Here is a 20,030-nt window from a genome sequence, read left to right as displayed (position 1 = left end):
CAGTATAAATAAATGCATGAGGAGCTCAGCTAATTTTCTCTCTCCTATCTCTAGGTGCTTTTGATCATATGCAGCTTCTTTTTGATTTTCCTTAGGTCTGAGAAAGAGAAGGCAAGGAGTGCACATCCATCCCTCTCAGGCAGTTACAAAAGGCTCTGTGTGTCCATCTGCATCCACACAAACACTACAGTTTTGAAAACTGGAGAGAGAATTGAATGCTGGGGCTTCTGTCTGTCTTTCTTTTTTTTCTTTTTCCCCAGTGAGAAGCAGCAGCAAGGATGCTGTGCCATGGGCAGGACTTCCTGGCATCCTTCCTGCACAGCTAGAAGTTTTTCCCTTGGTGAAGCAGCAAATCACTTGTGTGGCACTGATGCAGCTGGATAACACAGCTCCCTTTGCAGAGCTACTGTCACAGTCTAGAAACAGCTGTTTGCCAAAACTAGCCCACAACACATCCAAAGTGTACTTTATGAAGGCTGTGTGAGCGTTCCACTGATAAAAATCACAATCAGCTTACGTAATGCCCTGTCCCAGTTATCTGCCAGCGTTTCCTCCTGCTTTGTCCAACTTGCCATGCACCCAGCACACGCAGCTACTGGGCAGCATGCTACTGCCCAGTCCCACCCTCAGCAGTGAGGCCTGGCTGTCAGTTCCTATTTCCATCCCACTCTGCTGGTTCTGAGGAGCTTGCTCGGAACACCAATCCCTTATTAAGATTTCTTCTTTACCTGGCACTCCTAAAAACCCTCTCAGAAGCACACCTGAGGTGCAGGCTTAAAAGACACGAAAGGGAATCCACAGCGATGAGGAGTGACCTGCTCTCCTGCAACCCTACCCTTTTCCTCTTGAGGTGTTTTCCTACACCCTACCTGCCCATGAATTGGCACTGCCTCAGGAGAGCACAGCATGTGGGAGCTCTAACACACAGCCCAACTGCTCCTCCTGACAACTCGATTCCTTGTTCATTCCTGCTGAGACTGCAAGCATAACCCAAGTCCCAGCAGGTGTTGAGGGAAATCCAGCGTTGCACAACTTCTTTCATGGATCTTTGGCCTTGGGTTTGGATGAAGGTGCACAAACTTGCACCTGAGGCTTACCAAGGATCTTATTGGGTTCAGTAGCACTTGAAAAGTGCTACAAGTTCTTTACATGCCAAATTCCCCTCCCTCCCAGATAACTAGCAGATAACTGCTAGTTCAGCCATAGTATTTGCCTTCAAATTAATTCAGGGAAGTCCTGTTCCTATACAATGAATTAAAAGGAAATAAGCTGCAGACAACATAATTATAATGGTTCTATCCTGCTTTAGAAGCTTAAGACTTCTGCCAGTGCCTGTTCCCATATGTAACTCTACGGCTTCCTTAGCACCAGTGCACTCAGTAAGATTAATTGCCCTGCATTTTAGCCCAGAGAGATCTTGCTACATCCATCCATGCCACCTTATTTCATACATAAGGCTGCTTGTAGATACCATGTGGTTGTGTTTGGACAGTTACCCTGATACTGCCCATGCACCCAGGCAGTTACTGGTTCCTTTTTGCACAACTCAGAATCACAGAATTGTTTGGGTTGGAAGATACCTCCAAAGCTCATCCAGCCCATCCCCTCTGCAGTCAGCAGGGACATCCTCCACTAGATAACGCTGCCCAGAGCCCTGTCCAGCACCTGTCCCAACCACCTCCCTGGGCAACCTGTTGTAGTGTTCCAGCAGCCTCATGGTGCAGAACTTGTTCCTCACATCCAATCTCAATCTGCTCTCTTCTCGTTTCAAACCATTGCCTCTCATCCTATCCCTGTGGGTCTTTGGGAACAGCCCTTCTGTAGCCTTCTTGTAGCCCCCTTCAGGTACTGGAAGGCTGCTATCAGGTCTCCCCAGAGCCTTCTGCAGGCTGAATAACCCCAGCTCCCTCAGCCTGTCCTTATAGCAGAGCTGTTCCACCCTTGCAATCATCTTTGTGGCCTCCTCTGGACCTGCTCCATTAGGTCCATATCCTTCTCATGTTGAGGGCTCCAGAACTGGACCCAGCACTGCAGGTGAGGTTTCACCAGAGCAAACTGGCAGAATCCCCTCTCTCCATATGCTGGCCATGCTGCCTTTTCCCCTTGTTGTCTTGATCTCTAACTCCTACCCACAAGCTCTCAACTTGCTCGTGGCTCTTCTTCAGGGACATCTCTTCACAGTCAATCCATTACTTAAGAAATGGCCACTATGTCATAGCCTTCCATCAGCAAGGTAGCTTCCAACAACTCCTGTGTTAGTGTAGAGTCTTCAGCTGGGCTGTTGGCTGTGTTCCCTTTCAAGAGAGAGGCCCTCACCTCCCTTAAGGAGTTTCCCTGGTGTCTCCCTATCAGCTGCTACCACCTGAGGAGCCGCTGGTGCAGCTCACTGAGACTTTGGGCATGCTGCCTACAGACAGGTGTTTTATCAAAAGCAAAGAAGCTCAAAGGAAGTGAAATTTCTCAGTCTTGGCACAAGCAGCCACGTCAGCATCAGCTGAGCAAGTCTCACCTGGCAAAGGACAGCCTAAGACTTCCAGCCTCATGCAGATGCTGCCCTCCCCGAACCAGGAGCGAGGGTTGATGCGGATGTAGCGCGCAACCAACGGCACTGGCAGCGTGTTCAGCACTGGGATCTCCTTCTCGCTGTTTCCTTCAAAAATCTGCAGAGGCCAAACACAGGGAAATGGGAAAAAAGCAGTTCTTCAACAAAATCTGTTAGCATTTTGGTAAATAAAGTCACCTAGGACAGGGCCAGCCTGATGGTGGCTCAGGCCAGAACTGCTCTTCAAGAGTACCACTCTGCCATGCCCCCTGGAGAGGAACAAAGGAGCCTGAGCTCCACACCCCCTCTCCAACAAAAGGCACTTCCTGGAGTCCCCATGGGCCAGCAGACTGACACTAACCCTTGCAGGGGCCATACAGCAAGAAACAGGCCAGGCCAGTGTGGCATTTGCACCCACAGGCAGACACATGCAGTTGTCACATAGGATATTCTGCATCCTTCTCTATGTTAGTTGATTTGCTCTTACAATTCGTGGGACTGCTGAGAGACTTTGCCTTGTAGTCCTACACTCACCAACCTGGCAAATGAAAGCACCATGCAGACAGCCCCCCTTCTGCTCTTCATAAAAAGCTCTGTTCCATGCTACTCACCACGTCTCCAGATTCATTCCTGACAGCAGTCCATGCATGACTGTCATTGCTCACCAGCACTCTGTAAGAGGTTACCCAGTCACTCCTTGAAAAGGACAAAGAGTTTCTAAGTTATATTTTTCATGGCTTTAGGATAGCTGCAAATTGTGTTTAGTGTAATAGATGTTGTAAGACTGCTAGGAGTGGGAACCCCAGCTGGCAAAGTCATGTCAGCACTTGGCTGAAAAAGTGATGTGCAAGTCAAGATTCAACAGATAATTAACACAGCCCAGCACACAGAAGCAAAAGAAACCAGAATATTCTGGGATTGCAGCAGTTAGTGGTTCCTGCTCTCCTTTCCTTTTATATGCAGACCTGGGGATAAATGGCTTACCCAGAGCAGATGTATCTAGTCTTCAAAAAACCTTATCTTTGCAGCTACAGAACTTAAATTGTTTCTGCTGTTGTTATCAGAAGGGATGGAGGGAAAAGTAGTAAATCCTCCAGAAGGAAAACCCCGTGACTTTCAACCAGCAAAATTTCCATTTCTTCCAACACAAGAATGACAGGAGGCTGCAGTCCTGCTTGTATTTATTAGCAGGAGGTAGGGAAAGAGAGACAATTCTGTCTCTGCACAGCAAAGCCCAACTGATCACAGTACTTCTGCACTGCTCCAATACCCAGCTCCATCTTCATCTTTCTGATGACCTGATAAAAAACACATTTGCAGAAAAAATCCCCACCTTTAATCTTGCAAGCAAAATCTGCATTCATACTTGAATTGTGCTTTGCCTGTATTCACTTAGAGAAAAGTGTGAGAAGAAATCAAATGCTGCTTCCCATGTTCTGAGTGGAGGTAAAGCTATGCAGCCTTTACACTGCCTGGGGATTGCCCATGGTAATGGTTAGACAGCTCTGGAGAAGGTGATGCCCTGACTCTCCTCTCAGATTTGTGGTCTGGAAGGGCAGCAGTAATTTATTTTTCCCCCTAACACATTCAGTGGCTGGCAGGAGAGTTGTGGCTTGGAGGTTTCTTTGCACTGTAAGCTCAGCCCAGGATGATGACATTCTGTTCTCATGGATATAAACTGATCACACATAACCAGCAGTCCTTCAGAGCAGTCATTCTTGAGCACAGGTTCTTAGCTCCATGGCTGGATTGCTGGCAGTGAAATCAGGGTAAGCAAAGCTCTTGGGACTAGAAAGAAGTACAGGGGCAATTTGAGCAGTTATGGGAGAAGCAGCAGGAGCACATGGATGAGAGAAAAGTATCTGGGAAGAGAGACACTCCTAGGAAGAACTTCCCCTTGTCCTGCATCCACACAAACACAATTAGTTTGCTTTTCTTTCTTCCAAAATCAACAATCTTAACAAACTACCTATGGACACACACATTTACCCAACTGGGCTTGTGTTTAAAGGGACAAACTAGGTTCTACCTGTTCCCTTCCAGTGAAGACCAAGGGCTGGACAAGGGCAGAATAAGAGCAAGTTCATCACCCACAAGATCAGTAGCTTTGTCTTGTACAAATGGAGATCTCCCTTCCACAACTACCTGAAAGGAGGCTGTAGGAAGGTGGATGCCCATCTCCTCCCTAGTATCAAGCTGCACCAAGATTTAGATTGGATATGAGAAGAAACTCTTTCACTAAAACAGTTCTCAAACAGTGCCACAGTCTGCCCGGGGAGGTGGTTGAATCCCCATCCCTTTAAGTGTTTAAAAGCCCCTCCTCCTCTTCAAAGAGAACATCACAGCTGCAGAAAGCCAGGACACTTCTGGGCATTCTTCATACCTGAGAATTTTGTAAGAAACTCATGGCACATGTAGAAAGCTTTTAGAAGAACCAGCTTATTATGTTCCTATTACACTCACATTTCCAAGCTAGGACTTCTCTTTCCCATGTTTTACTCTCCTCACTCCCCAGGCTCCAGCTTCCCCCCGAAGATGCATATTCACCAACAGCAGGCATTCGCCACCCACAGCGGCCACAAGTGCCATGCTTCCCAAAGGCAGCCTGCCAGGTGAACCACAGCTGGGACCACAGCCAGCCTTCTACAGCTGCAACACAGAAGGAGTACAGAGGGGCAGTGGATGAAACAAACCATCATAACATAGTAGGTGACACACCACATCCCACTGACTCTTCTTGCCTGTAAGGGAAAACAGTGACTTTGCATTTGGTGAGGTGCAGACTAAAACCCTCACAGGCTGACCAGATGCTTCTCCCTCTGGCCCTAAACACAACCCCCTAGGAGCTTACATTCTTCCTCCTTATTTCCTATGTCATAAGAAAAACAGCTTCTGCCAATCTTATGAAGGTTGCTGGAAGTTCACATTCCCTTCAGAAGTGGAATCTTCTGCCTTGAACTCCCCAGGGAGAGGGAAGGGAGCTCTGCATGTATCCATGCAGTCAGTGGCTGGAAAACTTGCAGAACCTAACACAGAGGTTCTGACCAGACAGGGAGGATCTTCAAGTCCCAGCTATTTCCACAGATACAGACCAGCAGAGGAGCAGTCACATAATAAATCTCCTTGAAAGCTAGAGAATGTCTACACATGCGCAGCACAGGAGATCTGATGCTTCCAGAGAGCAGAAGGAAGTGCTGCACACCTTGGAATTAACAGGCAGGCTGCTTGCACGAGCACAATGCTTCCTGGAGCTGCAGGGCTTGGTACCCACGTGGGGCAGAAACCTCGAGCTCTTGGGGAAATCCATCACACAACCACGGCAGCTACAGCAAAGCCTCAGCTAGAAGAAATATTGGGGACCATCACCCACATTGTTACCTGCTGACAAGGAGATCCATCTCCCTGGCTTTGGGATTTGCAGACACTCATTTCTGCAGCATGGCACATCCAGCCTCTTTGGGGCTGTCAGCACTGAATGGTGAAGCTATCCAAGGAAAGCTGACAAAAAGGTATTAAGCTTTCCAGCAGTTAGGGGTCCCAACCATTTGTTTGGGTTTTTTTAGTAGAAGCTCTTCTGACTTCATTCTGCAAAATCTCCCTGGCCCTACCATTATATTTCTCAGCTATTTGTTTGATTTAGAGGCAAGGAGCCATAATTCAGGGGAAGTTGTATGCCAGCATGTGGAAGAGAGAATGTGTTAATTACTGAGCTCTTGCTTGGCAGGAAGCTTGGCAGTCTAGGAGTTACCGCATGACAGTACCTTCAAAAGCACTCGAGGTTACCTCTGGTTCATCATGCTCCAGCACAAAGTGCTGCTCACATGACTGCTTCAGGAGTTCCATCAGGGAAAGGCCAGAAAGGGATCACGAGCTGCAGAGGGGACAGGAACCATATGCACCCAGGTCCTTCCCACTAACCTTCCTCTAAACCTCATGCCAGTCTGAACTCTTCAGGAAGAACCTGAGGAATCTCAGCAGCTATTGCTAACATCAATTCCATGCACAGAAAATCAATGCAAAACTCAAAATACCATTCAAAGTCACTTCATGTGGTGGATGTTTAAATTATTACTCTTACTAATTAGTTAGGGTTTCTCTCTCAGGCATTAGCTTTAGATCAGGCTTATTTGAACATCCTCAGTTGTAGTTTCACATGGTGCATACACAGTGCAGTTTGTCCATTTCCATCTGAAAAACAAGAATTCAGTGATTTCCCCAGGGAGAGAGGGGAAATCTGAACCAAAACAGAGGATTCATAACAGATTTCCTGTAGCCCTAGGTACCTGCCCAGAGAATCAGCTTTTGCTTATCTGACCACACCATCAGGCTACTGAGCATAGGCAAAGATATCCAGAACAATGAAATCCTTCTGCCTTGCCTTCCCCAAGATAATTTGCTTGGTTTTCTTTCCGTGCATTAAACACAAAGATGAGTCCCAGCTCAGCACAACACACAGCAAGTGCTCAAGCAGAAGATGTGGATGAATGCCAGGCTTTTGGCTGCCCAGCCTCAGCTGGGACTTCTGACTATTTGGGTAGGGTTTGATTTGGTTTGCACAGCATCTGCTGCATCTAATACTTTAAAGCCAAGCTTCTCAGTTATGGAAAGCTGAATAAGCAGAAGTGAAATCAATCTGATAATCCTATCCTAGTCTCCAAGGATGATTTTCCACACTACTCAACTCCACATGATTTGAGAGAAAGCAGGAAGGTTGGCAGGGCCAGTCAGCAGAAGCTCAAGTCCACAGTGGATAAGATTAGCAAATATTGCAGATGATGCTAATGGGAATTCTACCAATGGCCCTAGCTCCAGCTGACTGTATTATTATCCTTCTGCTGTCATTGTAATCTGATTTAGATGCATTACAAACCCCTAAAATGAATGGAAAATAGAAGGAGCCAGGCAGCCAGCTGCATATCCTCCAATAATGCAGAAACTGACAAGCCAAAAGATTTGCAATAGAATTGCTGTACCAGGAAAATGCCAGGGAACCCTTGGATTAAACTGTACTCATGCAACAGAATCAGCATGCTGGCAATTACACAGCCTGCTACTTGGAGATGCAATTTGTCATCTCATACAATTAAGCACAAAGCCATTAGAATTAATATTCTATAATAATATTTATGTTGATAAAATTTTAAAATACCCTCTGCTTAACAGCTCCCAAAACAAGCCAAGGCAAAGCAGGCTCAGGCTCACCACAGCTAGCTCAGCAAGCTCTACAAATTAATTAAACTCAATCTGCTCTCAAGGTTGGAGCTTGACTAGCCAGCAAGGGCATTTTTAAAATGCTTTAATAATTGAAATCCTTGAAGGTTTAATTTTTAAAATGGCTTCTCACTGACTTAAATTAATTCACTGCTGTGAAATCTGCCTCTCTGGAGGCCATAGCTATAAAGGAGACCTCAGGGCCAGAATTTCACTTGTTCAAACGAAGGGAGCCCAAATGCTTCAAAGCTCTCATTTCAGAGAGAAGAGGCTGAGGCTGTAGATGCATTTCCCACCCAATGTCTGCCACTTGCAGCCAGGTGTGGACAAGACTTCAATCTCTTTCTGACCTTTCCAGAGAATCTGGTGCCAGATGTGGGCATTTCCCTCTGCTGTTCAGACATTAACCCCTGAAGGGGTCCCAAAAATTTGATGCTATTTGAAATTCTTCATACACCAGACTTTCCCCCTTCACACCTCCTCTATCTGCTAAAGAACCAAACTGTGACTCTAAACCTCCCTTTGTGACCTTTGAAGTTTCCCATTATTGTGTGTGCTGATCACTCCCCTGCACAGCAGTCTCACACTGGAGGAGAAAGATGCAGACTACACAGGTGCTGCCTCACTATTTCTTCTGATCTCCTTCCCATGGATATTGAAGCAATGGAAAATCAAAAGCTCTGACAGGGACAGGACCAGGCCCATCAGGTGAGAACTAGAACACAGGAGGTTTGACATGAAATCTGTTTGCTGTGAGGGTGCTGGAGGCCTGGAGCAGGCTGCCCAGAGAGGTTGTGGAATCTCCTTCTTTGGAGAGCCACCTGGCTGTTGTGTTCCTGGGCAGCCTGCTGTGGGTCACCCTGCTTTATCAGGAGGTTGGGGTCTAGCTCTGCAGAGCTCCCTTACAACCCCTGTCATTCTATGATGCTATGACAGCAACCAGCAAATGCTGTCCCTTGTGTGCTCAGCTGTGAGACCATTTGCAGTAATGCTGAAGGGGCTCACAACTACCAAGTGCACACAAAGGTGTGGCCATCATGGTGAATAGAGCAGGGATGTTGACTCAGGAAGGATGCACAGGGCATGGGTGGAGAGGAAATTATGTCCCCTAGGTACTCATGTCCTCCTTCTCAATCATTCTCATTGCAACAAGTCACAGTGCACACACACACCACTAACAGAGATGAAGGCTGTGGTTAATGTGATTAACTTGTGGCAGCAGCTGCAGCATCCATGTGATGGATCCTTTTCCTAGAGGCTTCAGCTCAGCTGTTTTACACCTGCCCACTGCAGGCCATTCCAAGGCAGTTAAAAAGATTTCTGAGCATTCCTGCTGAGCCTCAATGTGCAAAGCAGGCTCTCTCCACATGACACCACCCTGCTGCTGTCCAAAGTGGTGGTTAAGCTCAGGTTGCCCAGAGGGCTGGGAGAGGTCCCATTGCTGGGAACACTCCAGTTCAGGTTGGATGAGGCTTTGAGCAGCTTGCTCTGGTTGAAGCTGTCCCTGCTCACTGCAGGGGGGTTGGACTAGATGGGTCCTTTCCAACCCAAACCATTCTATGAACCATTCCATGATTTCTACCATGCAAAAGCCCTCGTGGGATGGCAGAGACCTGCTCCCTCCCATTGCTATGTGGTGAGTCACCAAGCCCTTGGCAAAAGAGTCACAGCTGGAGCAAGAGCACCATGACAAATCACACCCACAAGAGAGCATCATCAGCTCTGACATCTTTGTCAAACTACCTTGTGAAAGCATAAACACGTTTGGGGGAGTGCTGTCAGAACTCCCCCTCCACAGGATCAGCTGAGCTGGCCACACAGACAGCTCCCCAGCACCAGGACTGGATGGTGAGTCACCAAAACCCTGTGTAGGATACAAGAACTGAGGTGGAAAATTCACATGGCACAGGGATGGAAGTTAAACAAACTGTCCTGTGATCTGGACAGGATGTAGAGTCTGTTCTACCATGCTTTCAAAAGCAGCATTGTACTGGTGGTGTATTTTAACCCTGAGAAACACAGCATCTTTCTGCTTGCAGAAGGCTTGAGTCCAACCATTAGTCCAGCCCAGCACTGCCAAGTCCACCACTAAACCATGCCCCTCAGCACCACAACCATGCATCATTCAAATCCCTCCAGGGATGGTGACTCCTCCACTTCCCTGGGCAGCCTGTTCTAAGGCTTGACAACCCTTTCAGGAAATAAATTGTTCTCAATGTCCAATATAAGCCTTCCCTGGTGCACCTTGAGGCTGCCTCCTCTTGTCCTGTCAGAGGGCTGGAGCACCTCTCCTATGAGGACAGACTGAAAGAGTTGGGGCGGTCCAGTCTGGAGAAGAGAAGGCTCCAAGGTTACCTTCTTGTGGCCTTCCAGTATCTGAAGGGGGCTACAAGAAAGCTGGGGAGGGACTTTTTAGGCTATCAGGTAGTGACAGGACTGGGGGGAATGGAATAAAGCTGGAAGTGGGGAGATTCAGACTAGACATGAGGAAGAAGTTCTTCCCCATGAGAGTGGTGAGAGCCTGGAATGGGGTGTCCAGGGAGGAGGTTGAGGCCCCATCCTGGGAGGTGTTTGCAACCAGGCTGGATGAGGCTCTGGCAAGCCTGCTGTAGTGTGCGGTGTCCCTGCCTGTGTCAGGGGGGTTGGAACTGGGTGATCCTTGTGGTCCCTTCCAACCCTGACTGATTCTATGACTTTTAACCAGGACATCTTTTGTTTTTTTTTACAGTGAAGATACCCAGAATTCAGAAGTGCCCAAGGTTGGCTGATGTGAATAAAAGCTCTAACAGAGAGTGGGCAGATGCTCCTGTGTATGAGTGGAACATGTGGAGATCAAGGTGTCCAGGCATTTAGCAGACTCTCACTATGAATACCCAACAGTCCATAGACAGGCATCAGTGACATCTCTCTGCAGAGCTCTTTGGTTTGCCTTCTTAGGCCACAGAAAGTGAGAGTGGTGTGCCCTGTTAGAGAAGCCTGGGGCAGCCTTCCCTGAGAGGTGGATTGTGCCATAACTGGGCTACACAGGGTTTATGGCTGAATGTTTGGAAGAGAAATAGAGTGTGGAATTCTTTATGCTGCTGCCAATACATCACAGAATTGTTTTGCTAGAAAAGCCCTTGCAGAGCACTGAGTGCAATCACTATGTATAAAAGATCTCTTTCAGTCCTACAAGGCATCTTTAAAGAGCAGCTCAGAAGGCTGTGGAGTGGGCTGGGGAAGCTTCACTGTGGAACTCTGCCATTTTCAGCAGTGATGTGATGGGGTGAAATATGCAACCTCTTGACAGAGGGAAAAAAATACACATCACTTCTAGCAGTTTGGCAAGAATCTAGAAGCCAGAGGAAAGATGTTTCCCACACCCCAGACTGTTGTTTGATAATTCAGCACCACCTTTTGTATCAAGCCCATGTGTCTGCAGAAGGTGTGCTGGCTAATGGAAAACCTCGGGCTGCTCCAGCCAGAGGATGCTTTGGTTTTCAGAAGAGGATACAAGGTTTCAGCAAGTCAGGAGTGTTTGTAAGAATGCATTTCTTAAAGTATTTGAGTGTTGTGCACTCTCTTTGCACCCCATGAAACAGTAAAATGGCAGCAATAAGAAAAACCATGGATGAAGTAATTGGGCAGAATGTTCAGGTCCTAAACTTTGAAACTTTTTGGGAAACGACAACAACAAACCAACCAAACAAAAAACAACTAACAACAAAACAACAGCAAAACCCCAAAACAAACCCAAAAAATCCAAACAAACAAAACCCCAGCAACCCCCAAAAAAAGTACAATAAAAAAAAAAAGCCAAAGAAAGAGTTACATTTTATGTATAGAATCTTAGAACTGCTTTGATTGGAACAGTCCTCCAAGATCCTGGAGTCCAGCTGTCAGCCTAGGACCATGCTGGCCATTAAACCACGTGCTTTGGCTACCACTCAGACACCCAAGTGCCAGGCTGCTCACAACCCAAACACTGCAGTCCTGCAGTCACAGGGAAAAGCCACTGGCTGCAGGATTCACCAGGGTGTCCTCGCTTGCCCTCCCTTGTCATTCACACCTCCCCATTAAGGCAGCAGCAGGAAGCTAAGGGGGACCAGGCACAAATCTGATCCAGGCAGAAGCTCAGAGAGAACTTTCAGTTCCACTTTGTTAAAGATTCTTGTTCAGTTCAAAGAGGCAAATTAAAAAGGCTGCTTTTCTGATTGTCACCATCACATAATCTGGTGAACCTAACATATATCCTACTTTCTTGATCTTCTTTCATGTACTGCTGGGAAAGCCTCCAAGGCTTAAAGAAAAATCTCCCCTTGGCTGTCAAGCTTGGCAGGCTCTTGCTTCTAATACAACACAGATCAGAGGGGTGTAGAGGGGTGGCTGTATTCTCTCCTACCTGAAATCAGCCCCTTCTCCCACATCTGCCTGTTAGCTGTGAAAGTTCCATCTCTTGTTGCAGGAGTTCAGGAAGCTGGGAAGGTGCTCAGGTAACAGAATGGCATCGTTTTGGCACAGCCTCTCATATCATAAATAGTCCTTTTTGATACCATCACAGTCAGTAACTAAGTATGAGAAGGAAACTAATCAACCTCCTTCCCTTCCAGTGGCCAGGAGAGCAAACCAGTCCCAAAGGAGCCTGCCCACACCAGCAAAAGCCTCACAGCCTGTTTCTCCTGGGCTGGCTTACAGCAGGCACTTCATGGCACACAACCCCTGTGACTGCAGTGAGGTCACCGTCTCCTGAGTTTGCCACAAGTACCAAAGCTTCCACAGGTGCCTGTGAAACCCACCCTAAGGCAGCTTCTACTCCAAGCTCAAGGCCTCTGCTGTTGTCTGGATTGGCTTTCCCTTCGCACAGCTCCTGTCACACCAGGATTTTGTTTTCATTTTCTCCTCACTTTCCTGACCGCTGGAGGAATTGGGGTAGGAAGTCTTACAGAGATCATCTTTCAGATGTATCAAGAGGAGTAATTCAGAAAGCAGCATCTGCCATCTTCCTGAGTGTGATGTTCCCTGGTGCCAAGACCCTGGAAACCCCAGGACACCACTCCTGGCCCGGATGAGGGCTGCATGCATCAGCACAAACATCTCCCTTGGGACCTCAGAGGGTATCACGTAGTTTTTGAAATCTAAGGATTTCCACATGCAGAAACAGAGCACACAAACATCAGCTACACTGATTTTATCTGCTCAGTTGGATGAGGAGAGGGAGGAGGAGGTGGTCTCCAGGGAAGCCAGTCCCACAGCCAAGGCTGTATCAAGGGACAGCAAGGGATGCAGTGGCCATCACCTCCTGACCAGGGAAGCCACCTCCACGGCAGTCCCTGTGTGTACGCTGGAGGTAGGGAAGGAGCTCACCCCTTCCTTGGGCTGTTTCTCCCCATTCCTCCAGCCTCTCCCTGGGGCAGAGCTCAGCCTTACAGGACATGCTTTCCAGCAGACATTAGCCTGCCCCTCAGTGCATCTCATCCAGTTCAAACCATCTTTGCTCCCACGAGGCAGAGCTGTGCTTGTTTCTCTGCTAATCTGAGTAGCAATCCAGGAGGAGCCTCCACTTGCTCTCCCTTCACCAACCCTGCTCTTACTGCAGACCTTCAGTCTCTTGACTGACTCTTAATGGGGCAAGAGGGCCAAAGCAAGAGCAGGTCACTTAAAAACCAAACCAGCCAGACAACTGTGAATGCCAACTACAAACAGTGTCAATCCCTGCTGTAAACTTGCAGTAGAGCTGAACTAAGAATAGAGATATGAGAAGACCAAGCAGTGCAGCACTGGTGTGGACAGGAACAGCAATGTCAAGAGTGTGAACACAGAAAAGAATAAACCTTTACCACAGTAATTATCTCCCCAACACAGAACAGTGAAATAAATATAGAAACCTTATTGCCAAAGAGGCTCTGACTCCCACAGCAGCACTCAAAGAAACAAAAAACAACACTCAGAATATTAAATTATAGCAGAGGTAAAAAAAGAATCTTTTCTTACAGTGACAAGTTCTCTGGTTTGCCTTTTATTACATGGCAAAACAACGTTATGCAGTGATGCCGATCTGAGCAGCCATGGGTCTAAGATAGTGCCTCTCCTGCATACTTGCTCAACAGGCCTAGCAGCACATGTGGGGTTATTTGGTCCTGTAAGGCAACAAGGCTCCCAAGAAATGGGACAAATATGTGAAGATCAGGAAAAGAGGAAAGCATCATTTCCAGGCCCTGGTTCTTCCAGCTGCTTGATGTGTCCCTCATGCAGAGCTCTCACCTCATTCACATTATTGTATCACAGAGCAATCTGGGCAGCTACACTCAGGAGCAGGTCACCAATGAGCAGACCACAGAACCATAACATTTTAGTTGGAGAAGGCCTCGAGGATAACCATTGCCCCATCACTGCCAGCTCTATCACCAAGCACAGATGCACATGAGTCTGTGCAAAACTTCTTTCCCAGTGCCACACGCTCCTCCTGCAACCAGAAAGCTGAGAATGCTTTCAGCTTTGGAAGTGAGCAGCACCATCTGACCACACCTGAGTTCCTGGCCTGAGCATGTCTGGATTGCCTTCTCAGACCTTGGGAACAAGGCAGCTGCCTCATTTGTGGCAAGTACTCCTTCCTTAAAGGTTTTTAGCCAGCAGGCTCAACTGCACAGAGCATTCCGAGCATCCATCAGCACAACACAATGTGCCTGCTGCCCACTGGAGTCCTGGGCAACACTCTCTGCATGGCAGGGAGCTCAGACTGGATGATCTCTAAGGTCTCTTCCAGCCTAGGCTACTCTATGTTTTTCAGTTATATTCTCAATTCTTCTACAGAACAAGAGAGTAGAGATGTAAGTTTGCTTTAACAGCTCATTAAAAAAGAGGGTTGGTTTGGAACTTTACCAATTCCTTGGTGATTGCCTAAGTATTAGGAAATGCCAAAGATCACTGACCAGTCTGAGATGATAAAGCAATCACATTAAATATTGGAAAATAATTAGGAAGTTTAACACAAGCAAGTTTGCCAAGCTGAGGCATTCTAAAGGTGCATCACCTGAGGGCATTTTGCTGCACCCTTTGCCAGAGGTGAACAAAGACTACAGAAATCTGCTACCTTTAAGCTCACATTTTATGTCCCATCACACCACTTTGTCTTTTCCCGTTCCCTTGTCCAGCTGCTTGATGGAATACAGCATTTCTACCCTTGATTTTCCCCTGAAGCAGTACCCCAACAGAAGGCAAAGCTCAGGATGCCCTGGGGAAAAGCCAGCAGGCACTTACGACCAGAGGGAGTTCCTTCCCTGCGTGATGACGCCGGTGAACTTCGTCAGCCTGCGAGCATCCACCTCGATCCACTGGTAGGGGTCGTTTCTGCCAGCACACCAGGCACCATCATAAAAGTCATTTTCATTAACACCTGCCTGGAAAGAAGGCAAGATTGGCTTCATCATCAGAACCAAGAAACTGAAGGTCTCTCACAGGGAAGGTGGGGTGCCAAAACCAAAACCATGGAGTCATTATTCATTCCACTTACTCCTTTGGTTCTAGTTTAAGGCCCCCAAGAGTGTCACTCCCAACAGCTATATAGAGTGACCAAAATATCTGCTTACTCAGAGAGGGGAGGGAAACTCTGCAGAGCCCCTGTGAAAACAAAGAACCATTTCAAAGAAATTCAAGCTACTCCACCTCTCCATGCCTGTGGCCTGGTAGAGCCTTTATCCAGAAAAAATATCCACATGATCTTCAGAGTTATGAAAGTCCTAAAAAGCCAAACCCAACCCATGCCAATAATGGTCTGTGCTGGAGTAACCTCCCTCCTCCTCCTGAAAGCAGCAGAAGAGAGCACAGTGCATATGGACACAATAATACTGCTTCCCATCAGTTTTTCAGCCCCAGAATTATTATTTTTCATCACTAAGGTGTCAAAGGTTAAAAATGCAGCTATGCCCAGTTGTACTCCAAGTCCTGTACCAATCACATCCCAGTTTGTGCTGGTAAGAACACCACCAACAGCCTCCTCAACATCTGTCAAAGCAATGGCTGCAGGGGATTTTGAGCAAGCTGCGTCCCAAATCCATCTGAAACAGCATTCAAAGAAACATAGCCTCCAAGGTCTTGAGAGATTTGTCTGATTACTGAAGCCCAGGAGGTGTTTGGCACCAAGCTGGCTACACCCATACAGAGCACAGAAGCTTTTCCATATGATCCTCTGCAGCTGTGTGTATTTTCACATTTCATCTGTGTTTAATGAGCATTTGTCACTGACACCCATGCAATTCTGAGAGTGGATATTCTTAAATGTTTCCCAAATAGAAATGAGTATGGAAAACTTTGCAAGTCCATATTAGAGAGAGATCTTACAGGTCTGGCAGACAGCTACTGTCTGTCCAGTGGGATGCCTGCAGCTGGTGCCTGTGTGCATGCAGAACAAATGAAGCACCCAAGAAGGCAACTCTCCATTCAATTTCACTTGTGGACAAAAGCAAAAACGTTTCTCAATACGCAGAGTCTTCAAAACAAAACAAAACCCCAAACCAAAATAAACAAAAAAACCTCCCAAACAAAAACCCACACAAACCAAACCAAAAACACCAAACCACCAGATATTTGATCCAGAAAAAGGACTTGTCTCTGTTGCTCCTGAATAAGTTATCTATAAATATGAATGTGGCAAATTGTAATTAAAATAAAACAAAATCAGCTGCTTATTATGTACCCAGAAGCTAAGATGAGGGGAAATCAAAGGTTTACAATTCCTTTACAAATTATATGACTCTGATTTCAATTCACATTTCTCTTCTGAGTCAAACATGTGCAAGGCAGAATAAACACTTGCTGCAATTATCCCTGCTCCAAAGCTTTACTCCATGAGGGGAACGATATCACTGCCTAAAGGGATTCAAATGAAGAAAGGGATTTCAGTCTACCAGCACAAGCCACCTGAAGCTGCAGTGAAACCATACCTAGTATCAAACCACTTCTGCTTCAATTCTTCTCCATTCCCAGCAGGGTGATCACAAAAGCCATTTTGCCATAGGAAGCTTGGGAGGGAAAAATAGAACAAAAAAAACCCCAAAGTATTACTCATCCTCGGTATTTATAGCAACCACTGCCAAAAGAGAAGAATTGGAGCACAAGGGCTGAAAGTAGAACCTACATGATTTGCCTTTTGTGTTTTGATGCCGGAGCTTTTTACAAAGAATCAGTGAAACAAAAGAACAGAAGAGACCAAAAAGCCTCCTGCTTATCTGCATACAAACCACTGCTTTGTATGGTTAATCCCCAGCGCTGGTCGAATTTCTCCCCCAAGGAGGAGGAGGAAGAAGAAGAAACATCACTTGAGTAGTTACCTCAGGGTTTCACCGCTGATAGTTACTGTGACTGAGTGACAAATACTGATGACTTTCACCCCTGAAGGCAGAGTCCCTCAACCAATATTATTTCAGGCTATGAATTTTCCTGATAAAGTTAAATTACAGCTGGTGCTGTAATTAAATTACTGGTGCTATACTGCAGTTGCAGGGTGGATCTCCAATATGCAGGACTCTAGCAGCAGTGCTCCTGCTCTTAAGAGGTCCCAACACGGTCACCACATTCATACAGGCCAGGTCCCCCAGAGTGCAAGATCACAAGGGGAGCAGATCCTAGAAGGCCCTATCCAGACCTTCTTCAGGACAAAGCATGCACCAACTGATTAATTTTATATGCTTCAAACAATCTGCCCAGCAAAAATAACCCTCAGGAGCCTTTGAAAAGTTTCATTATTGTGCAGACTGCCTGTGAAGTGAGGCAGTGCCAGTTACCTGGGGTGAGCTCTAAGCCTCTCAGCTGACTTCACATCAGGTGATGAGGCTGAGCAGAAAGTGGATTTTGCCTTTCTTCAGGGAGGAACAGAAGAGTTACATGAACGTCCTGATGGCACTGTGGGGATACCCAGACCATGGCCAAGGGCAGCAGCCCAATAATTGCTTATCACTGTACATGTAGCTGAGTGCTCTGGTGAGACTTCACTGGCACCTCTGCCTCTTAGACTTGGGCCAAGTGAGCTGTTTTGTCTTTTTTTTTTTTTTCCCCATGTGCAGTACTGAACAGCATGAAAACACAGCTGCTTAAACACCAGTGCCTTGTGCCTTTGCCCAGCATGCCACAACCTGCCCTGCTGAGCAGCACACAAACCACCAGGGCCCTCATTGCCGAGCTGACACACCAGCCCCTCTGCTCCATGGGATAACAGCTACCTGTGAAACACTGCTGAAATGCAAAGGAAAATCACCCACTGACACCCAAGGGACATTTAGAGTAGGCATAATGGAAAAGAAGAGTTTCTACAACCAAGCTGGTGAGACACTGGCCCAGCTTGGCCAGAGAGGTGACAGATGCCCTATCCCTGGAAACATTCCCAGTCCTTCCTGGCTTGCTTGAAAATGTCCCTGCTCACCTCAGGAAAGCTGGACTAGATGACCTGCAAAGGTCCTGTCCAACCCAAACCATTCAATGATGCTAAGCAGAGAGTCCTATAGAACCCACATGAACCTCCTCTGCACACCACTTTTGTGCTCATGGGGCTTTCCCTAGCAGACAATATGAAGCAAAGAAGCAAAACACCTCACTCAGATCTCAAAATTAAATCTGAAGGCTGCAGGTAAGATCTCACATCACACCCAACCTAATGTACCTGCACACTTGGCTTGGGAAAGAGGGGACAGGTTCTACCTCCCTGTTGTGTGTCCTGCCACTTACCACCACTGGCTCCATTGTCCATGTGGCTCCACAGCAGAGTGCACTGAGCTTTCTGGCCAACATTAACTCATCAAAACAAACAAGGAAAAGAAATAAGGGAGGGGAGAGAGCGGGTTTTTTTTTTTTTTTCCCTGGAGGGAAGCTGACAAAGCTGTTTGCACAGCGACTCTAGAGAAGCTGAGGCAAGAGGGGAAGGTGCACAGCAGGGTTTTAACCTCCTTCCAGCAGCTGCCCACCATTACACCATCACCTTGCACCATGTGAAGTTGCACTGCAGATTAGAGCTCATCCTTCTCAGTCCATTAACTGGCAAAGACCTTATGCTGGAGAAAAAAAAATAATCTAATGGAGGGTAACAAATGAAATAAACTGTAGAGATTCCTCACTGTTAACTTGGTACCAGCATGCTGTCTATCACTTTGAGATTTCAATGTTCTTTATTATACAAAGGCAGTGTTTTGACAACGGCCAAGGCTGCAAATCAGGAAACAGCACTAACAAAGAGGGAATAGGAAACACAAGAAATGGGGAAATGGAGTTTGGTCCTGCAAAGCATCTAAGCACATCTTCAGTCCTAAACAAGAGAAGCTAAAACAGATTATGTGATACTGACTTCTGAATTGAAGCATTCTTTGGTACTATAATCATTGCCTCTGAGACTCTGCCTCAGGGCAACTGCTTCACTGCAAACCACAGTTTCAATTAACCACTGCCATTAACTGCAGGCAAACGACCAACATGGAACTTCTGTTTGAGCTTTGCTCCAGATTGACTGCTAAGGGAGCTGGGAAGAAAGCTGGAAAGGGAGCAGTTCTGGGCTGCCTCCACCTTTGCTTTGGATTTGCACCCTCAGCACATGAAGTGTGGAGCTTTTTTCCAAGCCTAAGGCTGTCCATCAGCCTCCTCCTCTCCCCAGTGCCGGTGTTTCCCCTTCATTTGAATTACATGGGCTGACAAAGCAGTCAGAACCAATAACCGTCCCTGGGCTCTCTTTGTACAGCAGCACAGCCTTAAGCCATTCTCCCCCTCTGAGGAGCAGAGTGATGTTACCTGAATGTTCAGCCTTCCTCTGTGCGCCCCCAGGCCATAGCGCTTTGCTGTAGAGGCGTGGAGCTGGAAGTCAGTGATTTTTAATGTCTCCAGACCAAGTGGAGGACAATCTACAAAACAAAAGATTGATCAAAACGCAATTAAGGGAGAAATCCCAACACAAAACAAACAAGTATTCAAAGCTCCTGGATTCCCAGCGTGCCAAGCTGGGGTCCTGAGCTGAGGTCAATGAGGAATGGCAGCTCTCACAAACCCAGTGAAGCAGAGCTGCCTTACCCCAGAGGAGGATCTGGCTCTTTGAGGGGCTCAGATAATTATTACTGCTTGCTCTATGCTTCAGTTTTTCGCAGGCATGCACAATATTTCCTGGAACATGATTTTTAGTACAAAATATCAGTAAAATGTCCTTCTATTTTACCCTGTTTGGGCTTTTTTTCCTTCCCTATCTCTTGATTTATTTTTTTCCCTCTCCCGTATTCATTCCAAGCTACTGTATGAAGTTATGTTTCCAATTAAGATCTGTTCTGGAAAT

The 20,030-nt window shown here is 46.9% G+C and overlaps 1 protein-coding gene across 1 annotated transcript in view; it reads right to left on the bottom strand.

Annotated features, from left to right (window-relative positions):
* Positions 1-20,030, bottom strand: part of CPXM2 (carboxypeptidase X, M14 family member 2) — a 73,054-nt gene that overhangs the window by 23,995 nt on the left and 29,029 nt on the right. Inside the window, exons 2-5 of the mRNA XM_054382227.1 lie at positions 19,499-19,608; positions 14,990-15,129; positions 3,154-3,238; positions 2,510-2,660 (exon numbers count right to left, since the gene is read on the bottom strand). Of these exons, the coding sequence (XP_054238202.1) occupies positions 2,510-2,660; positions 3,154-3,238; positions 14,990-15,129; positions 19,499-19,608 (486 nt within the window). The remainder of the gene's footprint in view (positions 1-2,509; positions 2,661-3,153; positions 3,239-14,989; positions 15,130-19,498; positions 19,609-20,030) is intronic.

Source organism: Indicator indicator, chromosome 7, assembly GCF_027791375.1.
Source record: "Indicator indicator isolate 239-I01 chromosome 7, UM_Iind_1.1, whole genome shotgun sequence".
Lineage (NCBI taxonomy): Eukaryota > Metazoa > Chordata > Aves > Piciformes > Indicatoridae > Indicator > Indicator indicator.
This window is presented reverse-complemented; position numbering and strand designations above follow the sequence as displayed.